Source organism: Equus asinus, chromosome 24, assembly GCF_041296235.1.
Source record: "Equus asinus isolate D_3611 breed Donkey chromosome 24, EquAss-T2T_v2, whole genome shotgun sequence".
NCBI lineage: Eukaryota > Metazoa > Chordata > Mammalia > Perissodactyla > Equidae > Equus > Equus asinus.
In genome coordinates, this window is record NC_091813.1 from 69719972 (window position 1) to 69737940 (window position 17969).

General features: G+C 42.2%; 1 protein-coding gene across 13 annotated transcripts in view; it reads left to right on the plus strand.

The window, feature by feature from the left end:
- Positions 1-17969, plus strand: part of ECT2L (epithelial cell transforming 2 like) — a 108727-nt gene that overhangs the window by 18717 nt on the left and 72041 nt on the right. For 11 of the 13 annotated variants that reach the window (XR_006517971.2, XM_070496341.1, XM_070496339.1 and 8 more), the window contains one exon: positions 14542-14704. Coding sequence is in view for 10 of the 13 variants with exons in the window: in XM_070496341.1 (XP_070352442.1) it covers positions 14542-14704 (163 nt within the window). In the remaining 3 variants the exon portion in view is untranslated. Of the gene's footprint in view, positions 1-14541; positions 15743-17969 lie in introns of those variants that run through there. The other 2 variants (XM_070496348.1, XM_070496347.1) reach the window with 2 other exon arrangements.

The following is a 17969-nucleotide window of genomic DNA, read 5'->3' on the forward strand; positions in this document are numbered from 1 at the left end:
AATGGTTTTAGTATATTCACAAAGTTGTGCAATAATCACCACAATCTAAGTTTAGAACATTTTCATCACCCGGGAAAGATACCCCCTACCCATTAGCAGTCACTCCCCATTTTCATCCCCCAGCACCAGGCAACTGCTAATCTACTTTCTGTTTCTATAAATTTGCCTTTTCTGGACTTGATATAAATGGACTCATACGATGTGTAGTCTTTTGTGACTGGCTACTTTCATGTGTTATAATGTTCTCAAAGTTCATCCGTTTTGTAGCATGTATCAGTACTGCTTTCCATTTTTTTTTTTTTTTTTTTGGTGAGGAAGATTCACCCTGAGCTAACATCTGATGACAATTCTCCTCTTTTCCTCTTCTTTTTTCGCCTGAGGAAGATTAGCCCTGTGCTAACATCTGTGCCAATCTTCCTCAACCTTATATGTGGGACACCACCACAGTGTGGCTGATGAGCGGAGTAGGTCCACACCTGGGATCTGAACCTGCAAACCCTGGGCTGCCAAAGTGGAGCATGTGGAACTGTAACCACTCAGACACAGGGCCAGCCCCAGTACTGTTGTCCTTTTTATTGACAAATAATATTCCATTGGGTGGATATGCCATATTTTATTGATCCATTCATCAGCTGATGGGCATTCGGGTTGTTTCACGTTTTGGCTGTTGTGAATCATGCTGCTATGAACATCTGTGTACAAGTTTTTCTATAGGGATGTCTTTCTTTTAGAGATATACCTAGGAATGGAATTCTTGGGTCAAATGGTGACAGTGCAATCAACTTCTAATTATTAAGCATTTCTTTTGAACCATATTTATTCCTATAGTCCCTGTTCCCCCATAAATGTGAATAAGCTTGTGAATAAATGAGAGAATTTAGCATTATTTGAATGCCTGAAATCTTTATATATAAGCTAGGCTACATTTGTGCAATACCTTGTTTTCAAGGCAAGAAGCCATTGTTGTAATGTTTTGTCTTATAATTTCTGAATAATTTTGTTTTAATTCAGGCAGTTACAATTATAAAGCTTAAACAGGATATTGCAGTATTGGTTGGAAATATGTCCTAATTTTCTTTAAAAGTTTCCTCTTAATCTCTATGAGATATATTCATATGTCTAAGATTTTTCTTTTCTGTCCTAATAAATATTCCATATTGTTAAGATTTAAGAAGATTTGTTGAATGCAGCTTTATGATATTTAAGACATTTTTCAAAGAGTCAGCTTCTTGAACCCTCCCTCTGACAGATTTTCCCTGTCACCTCAGCTTAAGTGGCACCTCTCCTGGGGAGCCTTCCCTGCTCATCTTCACCCCAACAATTTTTCCAAACCCCTGTTGTGGCATTTCCCCCAATACATTGTGCTTATATGTTTCGTTGTTGTTAGTGACGTCCAGTCGATTCTGTGCACAGCAGAGCGGAACCCTGCCCAGTCTTTTGCACCATCCTCTCCTTCTGGCACTATATCAGACAATGAGAATGAAGAAAAAAGATCGTAAATAATGCTATGGTAGAATTTATTGTTGTTAGTGCCATCAAGACAATTCCAACTGCTGGTGAGCCTGTGTCCAGCAGAGAAGAACCACCCTCACACCTTCCAGCACTGTATTACACAAGGCCCTGCTGCTATTTATATGGTTTTCACACCCAAGTTTTTCAGAAGTGTGTGGCCTAGAAGCTCCGCTGAAACCTGTCCACCGTAGGTGACCCTGCTGAATTTGAGATCCTGGTGGCAGAGCTTTCAGCATCACAGCAACATGCAGCCGCCACAGCGTGACAACTGACAGACGGGTGATATGGTTCCCTGAGTGGGACACGAACCCAGGCCACAGTGGTGAGAGCACGGGACCTAACCACTGGACCACCAGGGCTGGCTGTGTCATGTCTATATGGCCGCATGTCTAATGGTTTCCAGTGCTGTTGTCCCCCTGCCACTTGACTAGGCTGACCTTTCCTGTGACTCCTTAAAGGAAGCTGGGCTGTTTGTGTCAGTCACGCTTGGAGAAACCTATAAGAAGTTTGCGTCGGTCTCCTAGTCACACTGGTGAGACGGGTTTCAAATTGCCTCTGCTCAGCAGCAGGTAACACCTGATACAAAGGCCTTTAATTACAGGGCTGGAGCTGTTCAAACTTGTAGCTTTCCCTGGTGAGTGGGGCAACATTCACGCAACTACATTCCCAGGAGACAGCTGGACTGTTGGCCTGTGTGTGTGTGTGTGTGTGTGTGTGTGCCATGCATTGGCAGAGAGAGATCATGAACAGTGAAGGACTGGCTCTAGTCATTTGGCCCCATCAGAGCCGACTGGAAAAGGGGTTGATGGCAGAAAAATGCACCGACCAGTGTTTGGTTGAGAGGGAACAGCCCCCACTCCCACTTCAGTCCATCCACCACTCTCTCCATCAGCCCCCGGAGGCCTCAGTTGAGGATGTCTGCCTCAGTTGTGAACTGAGGACATCTGGTGCATAAATTTTTCAGAGACAACATACTTCCAGGTTAATTTGATGTAGAGCAGCTGTGTCACTCTGAGTTACTGAACATCCATTTGCAAGGAGAATATTTCTGTGTGGAGGCGGTGGAGAGGAGAGGGGAGTATTCAAAGCACATTGGGTTTCTAAATATTCAAGACAAGTCTGGAAATGTGGGCCATCCTGACTCTCCCTCCCCTCAGCCCTGTATTCTGGACTTGTTCCTGTCCTTTTGTAGGTCAGATGGTCATGGGCAATCATGTGAAATATTAGTACTGCTGTTGGAGTGGGTGAAGCTAAGAAAGAAAGTGCTTGAGTTTAAAACAAAAGGAGAAAGCAAACCCCAAAGCTGTTTTATTGGGTGGGGATGGGGACAGGGGACAGGGGCTCTGGGAAGGTCGTTGGCTGACGTTAGGCAGAGCCCCCGTGCACTCTCCCTTTATAACATTTGACTCATCTTTACAGCGCTTGGCACCACCTGACATGATGTTGTATAGAGTGCTGTTTATCGCCTGCCTGATCCTCCAGAATGGAGCTCCATGAGGTCGCGAGCTTTTTCTGCTGACTCTTTCCGTCCCTAGCACTCAGAGCAACACCAAGTGCATAGTCCCCGCTCAGTCCATGCTTGCTGACTGAGTACAGGTGTCTAAAACACCCCTCACTACAATGACGAAAAGACAGAGTACCAGAAAAGGTTTCACTTGATAATTCTCCAGGAGGAAGGAATTTCTCAAGATGTTACAAGTTTTGGGGGCTGACCCCCTGGCCCAGTGGTTAGGTTCACGCTCTCCGCTTCAGCGGCCCAGGGTTTCGCTGGTTCAGATCCTGGGCGTGGACATGGCATCGCCGCTCTTCAGGCCATACTGCGGTGTCCCACATGCCACAACTGGAAGGACCCACAACTAAAATACACAACTATGCACTGAGGGGCTTTGGGGAGAAGAAGGAAAAAAATTTTTTTAAAAAATATTACAAGTTTTTGAATATAGGAGATTACTAATACTTTGCTTCATTTAAGTCTTTTCATTATTTAGTTAATTCAAGACCTCTGTGAAGCAATTCCAAAAGGAATTATGCACAGTAATAACACCCATGGTGCCACGTCACACAACTCCAGGGGTTGTTGTTTCCACTGTCGTCTGTGTGAATGGCACCTCTCGAAGTTGTTTGTTGCATGACTTCCCAAATGCAGCAGCCCTGATAATACAACCATTTGTAAAGTACGTGATATTAGCTTCCAGATCTACCAAGTGCCCTTTCCCCTCTGCATGGGAGGAGTCGAATCCACAGATAATTCCTTGGAAAATGGAGACAAGGTTTCAAGAGACCCTCTGTCTCTATTTCTGTATTTAAGAATCTCTAGGAAATGTCCAGGATGGTTACGCAGAAGAAGTGAAGCAGTGTCTGCCCCTGAGACCTGATGGGCTGGCGAGTCTTAGAAGCGGGAGTCACAGGCCCTGAGGACACGCGAGCGCTCACTGAGTGCTTCTCTTTCCTCCTGCTCTCTTTGTGTGTTCTTTTGATGTCATAGTCAGAATGCTTTCAAGTGCAAATAACAGAAATAAAATTCAGCTTAAGAAGAAATGGGAGATTATTGGTTTAAGATTTGTCTGTCTTCAGGCTAGATGCTTGGATTCAAACAATACCAGGGCTCGCTCTCTTCCTTCTCCCAGCTCTGCTTCCCTGTTCATGTTGCATAAAACTAAAAAGAGTGAGACCCTTATGAAGGAAATTATAAATCTGTATTAAAGGATTGTAAAAAAAAAACCTGGATAAATAGATGTGCCATGTTTCAAGATGCCAATTCTCTCCAAATTTTCAAATTCGATTCAAGTCCAGTAAAAATCCCCAAATAGGATTTTCTCATGGACCTTGAGAAACTGATTCTAAAGCTAATCTGGAAAGGAAAGTGGACAAGAACAGCTGAGAAGATTTTAAATGCTGTATAAAGAAACCATGTGCAAGGGTTGCACTGCCAGATGTCAAACCACTGTTATCACTGAAGAAACACCCCCAAGCAGTACCTCAAGTGGAAAGAGGAGCAAGGACAAGATGAGCCAGCTCTGGAGCACAGGGGCCGCGCCCGTCAAGGTCGGGGCGCAGACACTGGGTGGCTGGTCTTCCCCCTGCCATCACGACTTCACAACCCTGTTGGTCCCCCTGCCCGTGCCATGCCCCGTGTCCTTTCCTGCTTCCTCACAGGAGCCCTGTTCTGGCCGGGTATCTTGCGCGTCAGGGGTGGCTGGTTACCCAGGCTGAGTCAGGGTGCACTGAGTCACAACTCCACCCCGTTGGGTGGTGTCTGGCTCGGGAAAGGGCCTGTCGATCCTAATTCTGCCAAGAGAGGTGAGAGCAGCTGCTGGGAGCTTCTGGAGGGCTGTCTCCCTCTCACAGGGACTGAGAGGGATGCGAGGAGGACGTGCCCTCTGCGCTCCGCCTGGCTGTGTCTGTTGTGTGAGGATCTGTGCTCCCAGGGCTGGGGTATTTGGGAACTACCTCAGGGGACAAGCCTGGTGACCAAGCAAACCACTGCATAGGCAGGCTGAGAAGAGACAGCCTCGGCCCTCGATGGCATTACTGAGTCCTTGAAGTCACTAGCCCTGGAGCTGCCCTTTGTCCTTATTGTTTAAGAAGAGTGAAAGGAAGGTAAAGAGGTTTAAAAATGGTCCATAATAGTCCATTTTTCTGGTCGTCACTTCCCTGGTCACATCAACTCTGGAGAATGTAGCTGAGAACCAGCTAGCTTTGGAAAAACAAAAAGCATTCAGCAAACTGTCTTTTACGCTTGGAAGTGAGCCCTTCAGATCCTCAAACAGAGTCAAAGTTTTAATTAATTCAGGGCTTCAGAGGAGTTATCCCTGCTCCTAAGACCAGCACACATGTTCATTGGGCTTCAGTGTCAGCGTCAGGTCTGCTACGCTGCCTTTTCTACCAGCGGGATGTCGAGAAGGGTGGGCCCATAGAATCACTTGATTTGTGAAAACACATACTATGAGCCTCACCTATGGAGATTTTGGCTCAACACATCTGGGATGGGGCCGAGGAAGCTGTTTTGGTTAAGTCCCCAGGTGATGGTACCCAGCCAAGCGTAAGCTGCCAGGCCTGGGTGACTGAAGGCTGCTCCCACCTCTCCGTCCCACTCTTCCTGGGGAGCAGGACACAGACCACCTGGGTGCCCTCCTTCCTGTTCTCAATGCCATGGAACAAACCTGTTTTCCCAGGTTCCACAGGTGCCTCTCGCATCTTTCCCTTGGGACGCTGCTTAGTAGTTTTAGAATGCTTCATTGTAAGTAACGTAAACTTGACACAAATAACAAAGAAACATTTTACCCTCATATAGTTGAAAAATTCAGAGGTAGGTTTGGCTGCAGTTGAAGCTCGATCTAGAGGTTCAGTAATAAAACCAATGATGTGCTCCCTTCTGTCCTCTGCTCTGCCTTTGGCAGTTGTGGCTTCATGATTTTGTTTCCTCAGTTGTGTCCAGAAGAAAGAGCATCTCTGTTTCTGCTCCACTCTAGTTGCACTAGTTTAGGTCTGTACCCTAAAATTCTGCTAAGTGCTGTGGCTGGGGGACCAACCCACACAGATTCCATTACCTTAATCGTGTGCTTTTTGGAGCTTCTGTGGAACCACATGGACCATCAAATAGAAATTGAGGGTATTTTATTTAAAGAAGGGGAAGTAAATGATGGTGCCTAAAGCTGGAGTCTATTCGTTCAGCCTTCAGCAAACATTCACTGAGTGCCTGCTAGGTGCCAAGCACAGTTCTGGTGCACAGGCCTCCACACTGGAGTGGAGGAGATGACTACCCTCTGAACTTCATATTTGAGTAGAATAAAACTTGTCCTAAAATAGGAAAAGGGGATGTCCATGCCTCTCTCTGGATATTTGACAGTAAAACACAGCATGACTTAAATATTTTGGGGTGTTTTCCATGTCTTATGTGGCAGACAGATAGCAGCCTCCCAATATGTCCATGCCCTAGTCCCTGGAGCCTGTGAGTGTTAGCTTATATGGCAAAGGGACTTTGCAGGTCTGGTTAAGGATTTTGAGATGGGGAGACTCTCTCCTGCATTACTGGGGCTCAATATAATCACAATGGTCCTTATAAGGAATGCAAGAGATGTCAGAGTCAGAAAAGAAGATGATGTGATGATGGGAACAGTGGGAGAGATGGAGAGATTTGAAGATCCTATGCTGCTAACTTTGAAGATGGATAAAGAGGCCATGAACCAAGGAATATAGGCAGCTGCTAGAACCTAAGAAAGGCAAGGAGCAGATTCTCCCCTCAGAGCCTCCAGAAGGAGCCAGCCCTGGCAACACCTCGACTGCAGTCCAGTGGGACTGATGTCAGACCTCTGACCCCCAGAACTCTGAGAATAAAGCTGGGCTGCTAAGCCACCAACTTGGTGGTAATTTGTTATAATGAACAGGAAATGAATACCACCAGTGATTTTCTCTGTTTTTCAACTTTTATTATTTTTTCATTCTTTCTTCTAATTTACACATATTTATTTAGCCCCTGCCAAGTTACAAGCACCACCCTAGGTATGGAGACAGAGCAGCAAAGGCAGCCACTGTGCCCTCTTCTGTGCGGCTTACGGTCCAGTGCAAGAGGAACACTTTCAGTGGGGAAAGAGTCCAAAACAGGACTGAGTTGAGGGTCAGCAAGAATAGAAACAAAAATAGTGCTTGGATGACACTGCTGTGCAAGAGTGTGAACGACACAGCTTTCAGCAAAGGATAGGGATGGGTTTAGTGGGTCGAGCTCGGTGAGGGACCGCAGCCTCCCACAGGAAAGTGTTTGGGCAGCAGGAATGGTCAGCCTTGTGGGAAGGTGAGGGGATTCGGGCAGTACCCCAGAAATATCATCCTAAAAATCCACTATCACCATCATACGTGGTTACCTATATTGTTGCAAATGTAGCTTTTTCCTAGCCACATGGCTTAGATCTACAAGGCTGGTCCCAGATAAAATTTCTTGCTCCTCCTCAGTACCATATTGCTTCACTGGCCACAAGTTGTATAATAGTAAGACTCACACGTGGGAAGTTACACTGCACTTGCATAGCAATGACAAATCTGTGTGCGTGCATTATCCCTCATTTTCCACCGTCCAAGGCATGCTTGGCCAGCCCAATCGCTATCAAGTAACAGCTACGACTGTGCTAAATGACACAGGAAAAGTAACAGGGACCTCAGCTAGTCCAGGGATGAGGGCAGCCCACTCTGAGGACTGGACACATGGGCTGGAGTCTGAAGGACGAGAAGGATTTGGACAAGCAGAGAGCTGGGACGAGTGTGCTCTCTGTATGGGACGACATGTGTGAACGCCTCAGGCTTCTGTCGTCTCTTCAATAGTAACACCAGCTTTTGTAGAAGCGTTGGAAAATGTGCATAAGCAAAAAGAGGAAAATACCAGTCTCCCCTCATCCTACCACCAGAAGTAACCTTTTAATTTTCTATGCTTATGGGCATCTATGTAACTATGAATCAGATACACAAATTGTTTTATTTTTATTTATTGTTATAGGAAGGTTAGCACTGAGCTAACACCTGCCACCAATCCTCCTCTTTTTGCTGAGGAAGACTGGCCCTGAGCTAACATCTGTGCCCATCTTCCTCTACTCTATATGTGGGACGCCTGCCACAGCATGGCTTGACAAGTGGTGTGTAGGTCCACACCCAGGATCCGAACTGGTGACCTCGGGCTGCCAAAGCAAAAAGTGCGAACTTAACCACTGGGCCACCGGGCCAGCCCCCACAAACTGTTTAAAATCTTTTTTAAAACTTGTCAATCATCCCTCTTTGTGGCTCTACCCATACCCGACTCTGCTCTCTCCTTCACCAAAGACTTTAGCATGCAGTTCCCCATTTCCTTTATAGCCCAAACCTAGTCATTGGTCGTGTGACATTGGCATCATGTAGAAACCCACCTGCTACGGGTCCTCACCATGCCGTGGAGCCACCACACAGACCAAGAGGTGCTACCCAGGCAACTGGAAAACAGGGACCTCTGCCAGTTCCACTCGCCTCTCCCAGACCACCTCTCCAACTCTTGTTCTAGTCATTTTCATCACTATTTTGGCAGCTCCTTTCCACTTCTTATCAGACATTTTAGAGCAGAGAATTCTATTCAAGTCCCGTATTACTAAACCTTGTTATTTTGCAAAGTACGCATTGTACATCCAGCAGCACACTGCAAGCATTATGAATTATTCAAATGAAGCTATCCTTGTCACGATAAACGAGCAAAGCACATTTTGTCCATTGTCTCCTTAGGTGGTGTTATTTCTCTTCACAGATTTCTTACTTTGCAACAGTAACTAAAATGCAATCAGTCACGATGTCATTATGGCAAAGTACTCTCTGCTGTTCATCTACTGATTTTTTTTTTTTGTGACTGAAGCATTTTCTTTCCGTCTTGCTTAAGATTCATTATAGGTGAATGTTCCTTGCAGCAGCGCAGACTAGGAACAAATATAAAATGTGTAATTGAGGTTTACTTTAACAAGTAACTCAGACTCAGTTCTTCTCTTGCTCCTGTGGGACGGAACAGTAGATGCTGTGCGTGGGAAGCACACATCTTTGAAAAGGTCTTCGAAAGGAAGCTGAAAACATTCCTGTTGCATCTTATTTTATTGATCTGTCTTATTATTCCAAATGAGAGCAAATTGTCTCTCAAGGGCCAGTGAAACGCTTGTAGCTCCCACTGCACAGCGAGGAATCATGTCAGTGATCCATCGGGGTCAACTGTTCTTGGTGTTGTCACAGACTCATTCAGCTCGAACGTTAACCTCTGTTGACACCGAGAAGATCCCCAGATGACACTTCTATCTGTGGACACCACATGCTGCCAGCACATGCACAGCTCCGTTCTTTGCCCTCTGCTTACTCGACATGCACGCACACACACGCACACACATGTGCACACACACTTTCCCCGGGCCAGCATTCCAACAGATTCATTGTAAGCCAATGTGTTTTGTCTCAGGTTGTGACAAGGCTGCATGGACAGGGATCAAGAAAGAGCAGCGACTTAAAATTAAGCCAGAGGAGGAGAAACACACGAAATAATAAGTGATCATTAAACCTTGAAACTGAAGCAGGTAGCCTCTTCTTTTTTAAAAAAACATTTTATTTTGAAGTAATTTTTAGCTTACAGAAAAGTTGCAAGAATAGTACAAATGATTCCTTTATAGTTTTTACCTGGATTCCTCAATTGTTAACATTTTACTGTTTTTGCCGTATTATTTCGAATCATTGGAGAGTAGTTTGTAAAGGTGATTTTCCACTGACTTTAAGCATCTCACTGTGTTTCCTAAAAAACAAGGACTCTGCTGAAAAATCAGAATACATGCTCCAATATCAGGAAATCAGCATTGATTCAGCACTGCCGTCCAGCCCACAAACTCCACCCAATGTTCCTGACTGTTCCAACAATGCCCACTGTAACCGCACTTTCCTTCTCGGTCCAGAACCTGCTCCAGGTCACCTGCTGCTTTTAGTCTCCATGTCTCTATATCCACCTCAACCTGGAGCAATTCCGTGGTGTTTCCTTGTCTCTTCTTACCTGACACTTTTGAAGAGTACAAATCTGCTACTTTGTTGCACGACCTTCGGTTTGTGGTTGGCTGAGACTTCAAGATTACATTCAGGTTATACATTCTTGGCAGGAATAACACAGAAGTGGTGCTGTGTTCTCAGTGGATCATACTGGGGACACAACATGGCAGTTTATCCCATTGCTCGCGATGTTGACTTTACCACTTGGTGAAGATTGTTAATTACTAAGTATTTTGTGCTTATTAACTAATAAGTAACTAAAAAAATCTTTGAATGATTACTTTTAAATTAATTAAAACTTATTTGGATCTACCCAAATATCCTGGTTCCTCCTCAAACTTTTACCCTAGTTTTAGCATCATGGATGATTTGTATCTGAAGCACTTATTACTGTGATAGCTGATTTTCTAATTTCTTAACTACTCCTACATGTATTAGTTGGTGTTGGGTTGCAAGGTAGAATTTTTTCCTTATCCCAAGACTTGTAGTTGAAGTTCCAGTTAATCCAGCAGTTTGAGTAAATTTGTGGTCAAGATTGTCTCTGGCCTAAAGATGTTCAGCAGCCTGTTTATGAAGGTAACTAAGGTCTTTTTTGTCGCTAATTGGAGGTGCCATTGTCATGTCACATTGGAACTTTCTGAGGCTTGACCCACCCTTTGGGGATTTAGATCAGAGAAGAACCACTGCAGGAAGGAATCTGTTCAGTCATTACTTTTCTTTCAGTGAGTAACAGGGCAGCAGGAGCCACTTAGCAGTGAGAAAAAGTTCTGCAGCCCAGTGGCCCAAGGTAAGTGAGTTCTGGTGGGTTCTTATTGTCAAAGTTTCCAATAAGCTGTGAGATTGATCACAAATATCTATAATTCTGCTGAGTTTGGAGGATATTAGAGGTTCTAGCGAAGAGTTTGATTTACTGATACCTGGATTGCTTCCAAAGTTTCTTGTTCTAGCAATTCTTATTCAAATGTGACCACCTACCTGGTGGCTTGGATCTGTAGCAGATGTTTGCTGATAATATCTAAAGAGGAGAATCAGGTATTAAGTATCTTCTTTGGGTAGTCGGTGGCTGCAGGGCCAGCCGTGCATCTTACATGGGCCATGAAACATCTCTTTGGTCTAAGTCCTGTACAGCCCCCAAGATGACCACTTTGGTGGAACCTTGGATTGTTTATTTGTTCGAGATCCATCTTTGCTTAGGTGGCATGCAATGCAATGTAAGAAGTTTTCTTGATGGATGTCATGTAAAAAAAACTTTTCTTTATGAATGTCACATTATGAAATTATGGTTGAATTTGTTTAGGCATGATGATAGTATTATAGTATATGTTTTTTTTAATGTTCTTATTGTTTAGTGATACACACTGAAATATTTATGGATGAAATGATATGATGTCTTGGGTTTGCTTTAAAATAATGTTGGAGTGAGGGGAGAAGAAGAAGAAGAGGATATAGCAGATACCAAATGGACTGTGAGATGATAGTTATTGAAACTGATTAATGGGGTCATAATAGTACCACAGCTATTAAGGTGAAATACAGACATTTTCAGGCAAAAGGAAACTGACAAAATTTTTGTCAGAACACTTGCAGTAAAGAAATGCTAAAAGAAGTTCTTCAGGCTAAAAAAATTGATAGCAATGGAAACTTGGATTTATAAGCAGAAATGAGCACAGGAAATGGTAAATATGTGGGCAAGTATAAAATTTTGAAGTTACTTAAAAAACATATGACTGTTTAAAGTAAGAGCAATGTGTTGTGTGGTTTATAACATAAGTAGATGCAATATATATGACAATGAGACCTCAAAGGATGGCAAGGACTACACTATGGCAATGTTCTTTAACTTTATATGAATATTAACTCTAAGTAGACTATGAAAAGTTAGATGCATATTATACTTTCTAGTAACAACTTAAAAGGGTAATGCAAAAAGTATCCTGAAAAGCCAATAAAGGAATTAAAATGGAAAGCAAAACAATTTATTAACTCAAACCAAGGCAGGAGTGGAGGAATAAAGTTTCGTAAGACAGACAGGACAACTGAACAACAAATAACAAAATTGAGACCTGAATTCAACCATGTCAATAATTATATGAAATGTAAGTAGACTAAACCCTCAAATGAGAAACAATGATCATCAGGGCCAGCCCTGTGGCATAGTGGTTAATTTCAACTTGCTTACTTTGGTGGCCTGGGCTTCATGGGTTTGGATCCCTGGCACAGACCTACACCACTTGTCAGCCATGCTGTGGCAGTGACCCACATATAAAGTGGAGGAAATACGGCACAGATGTTAGATCAGGGCTAATCTTCCTCAGCAAAAAAAAGAAAAAACAAACAAGCAAAAAACAATGATTGTCAAATGAGCTGAAAAGACTCATTTCAAGGTGTAACTTTAGGGGCTGGCCCCATGGCTGAGTGGTTAAATTCGAGTGCTCCATTTTGGTGGCCCAGGGTTTCACTGGTTCGGATCCTGGGTGTGGACATGGCACTGCCCATCGAGCCATGCTGAGGCGGCATCCCACATGCCACAGCTGGAAGGACCCACAACTAAAAATATACAACTATGTATACTGGGGGTGCTTTGGGGAGGACAAGGAAAAATTTTTTAAAAATCTTAAAAAAAAAAAGATGTAACTCTATACTGACTATGAGGGAAAGTCACTGATTGATTAAAAGTAAAAGGAAGGGCAAAGATACACCATGCAAACAGTGAGCTCATATGGTAGGAGGGCAACATTAATAGCACATGAAATGGATTTCAAGGCAAGGAATATTGACAGAGAGACAGAGAGGGTCATTTTATAATGCTGAAAGGATCGACTCATCAAGAAGCCATAACAAGTATAAATGTGTAAGTACCAAATAACAGTTTCAAATTACATGAAACAAAAACTGACAGAATTAACAGAACTAAACAAAAAATCAGCAAGAGCATGGAAGATCTGAGCAGTCTTCTCAACTTGACCTAATATTTGTAGAAAACTAAACCCAACAACTTCCAAATATATATGTTCTTTTCATGGGCAAAATAGCATTCACTAAGATAGATCACTTCTTGCTCTGCAAAATAAGACAAAATACATTTAAAAATGTTGAAATCTTATTAAATATATCTTTAACAACAATGCAGTAAAATTTGAGATTAATAAAAATATCTAGATTATCCACAGATATTTGGAAATTAACTCTCTTATAAATAAACTATAGTCAAAGAAGAAATCACAAGGGAAATTAGAAAATATTTCAAACTGAATGATAATGAAAATAGAAGATATTTAAGCATGTGGGATGCAGGTAAAGCACAGCCTACAGGGGAATATATCATTTAAGTGCTCGTATTAAAAAAGTAAAAAGGCTTTAAAGTTAATGACCTAAATTTACACCTTAAGAAACTGGAAAAAAATAGTAAATCACACCCAAAGTAAGTAGAAGGAAAGAAATGATAAAGAGTGAAAAATCAATAAAATAGAAAATGGACAAACAATAGAGAAAATATATAGAAATAAAAGCTGTTTTTCCAAAAGAGTAATAAACTTGATAAACTCCTAGCAAGAGTAACCAAGGAAAAAAGAGAGAAAACACAAATTGTCAATATCAGGAATGAAAAAGGGGATATTGCTATAGATCCTGTTACCTTAAAAAGATAAAAGAAAATTTCAACAATTTTATACCAATAACTTTAACAATTTAAATGCTTGTTTTGCAGATTCCGTAGTTGTCTCTAATAGTTGTTTTGTAGATGCTTTGCACACGGTGCATGAATTGAGATGGTTTTACTGCTTCCTTTCCCATGTGTGTGCCTCGTGTTTTTTTCCTTTCTTGTTGAACTGGCGAGAACCTCAGTACCTGTTCTCTTGGAGTGGTCAGAGTGGACGTTCTTACTTTGTTCCTGACGTTGGGGAGGCATTTAATATTTTACCACTAAGTGTGATAGAGCGATAGGTTTTTATTCTAATTGCATTGGGAAGTCACTGTAGGGTTTTACTTGCATGAGTGACATTATCTAACTTGCATTTTAAAAAACCACTTGAGCTGCTGTGTGGACAGTGGGCTGTAGGAAGACTGGAGCGGAAGCAGGAGAAATCAGGAGGCTGATGCAGTTGTGCAGGAGAGAGGGGTAGGGGCCTTGGACCAGAGGATGGCAGTGGAGATGGAGAGAAGGGATTGGATGTGGGGATACATTTTGGAGGTAGAGCTCCCAGGACTTGCTGATTTATTGAATTTGGGGTAAAGGAAAAGAAAAAAACCCAGATTTATAGCTTAAACAACTAGGTTTATTTCAGATTTTTTTCCCTATGGATTTTAGATACTTTTATTATTCATCTTCCTCTTTAGAATGGATCATTGAAAGTGGATACAGTATTTTAAATCTAATCTAATGCTATTTAGGATTTAATTATTTTTTTATGGTAGAACATCAGAGAAAGAACAATGACATATTTACATTGGATTTTTAGTCAAGTTTAGATATTAGTTTTCTGAATTAAAGTTGTGTATCTTTGTTTTTAGGTTTGTCCAAGACTGGTTTTCCGAAAGGATGCACGTGGCCAAAGTGGATTTCTCTACAGTGTTACCACGGTTCCTTTCTCTGCACATCTTCTCCTTTCTGAATCCGAAAGATTTGTGTGTGGCTGCACAAGTCAGCTGGCCCTGGAAGTTTTTAACTGAACAGGTTTACTGCTTGTCACTTCCTAGTAATGGGGCCCAAATATACCTGTCATCTGGAATGCTGTCAATCAGGGTAGCTTCCTTCCCTGAAGATAATAATTGAGAGCATCTGAACCATGATTAACTTACCCTTAAGAGAAAAAGTGGGGATATGTTAAATACAGTAATGTATTCTGTAAGGGGATATACACTATTCTAATAATTCATATAATTTTAATAATCTTTAAATACTCAATTATACTCAATTTAATTATTTAGAAAACATTTAATCTTGGCTAAAGAAGTCTGGTTTTTTTCATGGAAAATTACTTAACCTTTGGTTTTTATATCATATTATTTTATCCATGATAACTCACCTCAAAAATTGCCTTATACCCACAGCTTCAACTGATCCCTCTTTGGCTCCTGTCTGTCGAAGAGTATAAATGCAGGTCTTCGACACCCTCTGTTGCTAATTCTGCCTCTGGCCCACTCGTCTCCTTTTTCTTTTAAAAGACAATGGACTGTAACGGCGGGCGTACTTTAAACGCAAGTCGATCATTTACTTCCTCAGCTTGTGCACACTTTGTAGGGTGGCTGGTGCTGAGAGTCTGTCTCAGAGGCCTCCTCGCTGTCTGTGGGGGGCCTGCCTGCAAAAGCCGCCTCGAGCCCTGGGTGGTAGCATCTAAGGTCCCAGGCCCAGTGCTTGCATGGTGGGTTGTTTCTGTCGTTTTACTTTCTGCTGTTCTGTGTCCTTCTGTTGAAGGAATACATCTTGCACACAGAATGCGGTGGTGGGGGTGGTGGTTTTCATATCCAGTGATCTTTGACTTTTAGCTGGAGTGACTTAGTCTGCGTACATTTATGTAAATACTGATGTACTTGGTGTAGGGCCACCATTTCAGTGTTTGTTCTTTATTCCATGTGTTTTATATTTTGTTTCTCTTCTTGTATTCTTCTGGAGTACTTAGATATGTTTTAGATTGGTAATGGTAAATTCTTTAGCAGTCCTTCCGTGACTGCCACAGAGCTGACAACTCTCGTCCTGGCACCTCCCAGCAAGGCAAGTAGCCTGGAACCTTTCACTCCCTCAGCACCTCACTCAGTGTTTCTGCTTTTCTTGTCAAATATTTTAATTTTATACACACACGCACACGTATAAGCAATACATAAACACATGTGAATATCTATGTATGTGTTCATCTCACCAGGCTTTATTACTATTGCTTTATGTGGTCAATGTTTATTTAAGTAACCACACCTTTGCTTCCCCTGCTGCTCTTTATACCTTCCTGCATCTCTGAGTGTCCATTTCAGATCATTTTCCTTCTGAATTCTCTTTAATATTTCTTTTAGTGTAGCTAGCTGCTGACAAATTCTCTTACTTTTTGTCTGAAAATGTCTTCATTTCACCTTCATATTTGAAGGATGTTTTCAGTGGGAATTTGAACTCTAGGTTGGCAGTTAATTTTTTATAGAACTTTGAAAATTTTCCATGTTCTCTGCCTTCCATAACTTGTTTTTTGGGAAGTAGGAGGTGTTATTGTTGTTCTTTTAAAGGTAATATTTCTATTTTCTGTAGCTTCTTTTAGGATTTTTTCCTTCTGTTTTTTGTTTTCCACAATTTTATTGTAGTGTGCCTCGAGGGGTGTGTGTGTGTGTTTATCCTGTTTTGTGCTTTGCAGTGATTTTTGAATCTGGGGTTTAATATCTTTTATCAGTTTTGAAGAGTTCTCAGATGCCTTCTCTTCCTATTGCTTCTGCCCGCTCACTCTGTTCCTTCTGGGATCCCAGCACTTGGGTTTAAGTTGACTCACCGTGGCCCGTAAGTTTCCTATTGCTTCTGCCCGCTCACTCTCTGTTCCTTCTGGATCCCAGCACTTGTGTTTAAGTTGACTCTCCGTGGCCCGTAAGTTTCCTGTTTTCTCATGTGTCTTTCCCATCCTCAGCCTTCGGGGTTTCAGTCTGGATTTTCCTTCCAGCTTATCTTTCACTTGACTAATCATCTCTTTAGCTGCATTCTAATTCGATCTTAAACTGGTCCAGAGTTCTAAATTTCAGTTAATATATTTTTCAGTTCTAGAATATTGATTTTATTATTTTGCCAAAATTCTCCACCTAGACATTTGAGTTTTTTTTTTTTTTTAGGAAGATTAGCCCAGAGTTAACGTCTGCTGCCAATCCTCCTCTTTTTGCTGAGGAAGACTGGCCCTGAGCTAACATTCATGCCCATATTCCTCTACTTTATATGTGGGACGCCTACCACATCATAGCTTGCCAAACAGTGCCATGTCCACACCTGGCATCTAAACCAGTGAACCCCGGGCCATCAAAGCCAAATGTGCGAACTTAACTGCTGAGCCACTGGGCCGGCCCCTAATATCTTAACTATATTAATTATAGGGTTTTTTTTTTAAGTTCATGTCTGATAATTACAATGTCTGGATCTCCTGAGGATCTCTCTCTATTTACTAAAAAGACAAAAGAAGAAACAAATAATTCTTGTCTTTTTGTGTGCCTGGTATTTTGCGTTGGGTACCAGATACTGAGTACAAGAAACTGATGCTGTAATCTGAGTCTCTGGGGGATGTGACCTTTCTGCAGCAAGAACTTGCTGTTGTTTCTGGCATTTGGTTAGGCTGGAAATAGATTGCTTAAATCCAATCAGAGAAGGAGGTATTTCAAAGCCTGCCTCAGTCCTTGTGATAGTTTATCAAATTCCTCATCATTCTTCACTGGAAAGAGTCTCAACTGAAAGCCTGGTGTCATTGCCGGGGCTCTTCTCCTTAGTGGGCCCTGAATTTAGATTCCTTTCTCCTCTTCCCTGTGGGGTGCCCAACATTCTTATCGCTTCTACGTCTTCCAGCCATAACTTTCCTCTCTGCTTCTCAGCCTGAACTTTACTTTGGAACTGTCAAGTGCCTTGAAGTGAAAAGCGATGCCAAACTCAGGCTCACCTCTCAGGATTTCCCTGATCTCTGGTGTCTTGGTTGCATAGTCCTTATTGTATTGTAGCTTGATAATGCCTTCAAATGATTGTTTTATAATACTTTGTCTAGATATTGGATTAGATTAAGCCATGTGAAATTTGCTGCTTTCATATATCAAAACTGGTTGTGTATTGGCAATATCATCTAGTTCAATCAAAGTTGTTCCCAGTGGGAGGGTTGGTCTGAAACAAAGTACACCATTGCTAGAAGCAGAATTCTCAGAATCTATCGTTAAAGTAACCAAATGCTATGGGAGCCCTGGATAAGTGTACAAAGATGATGAATACATATATATATATA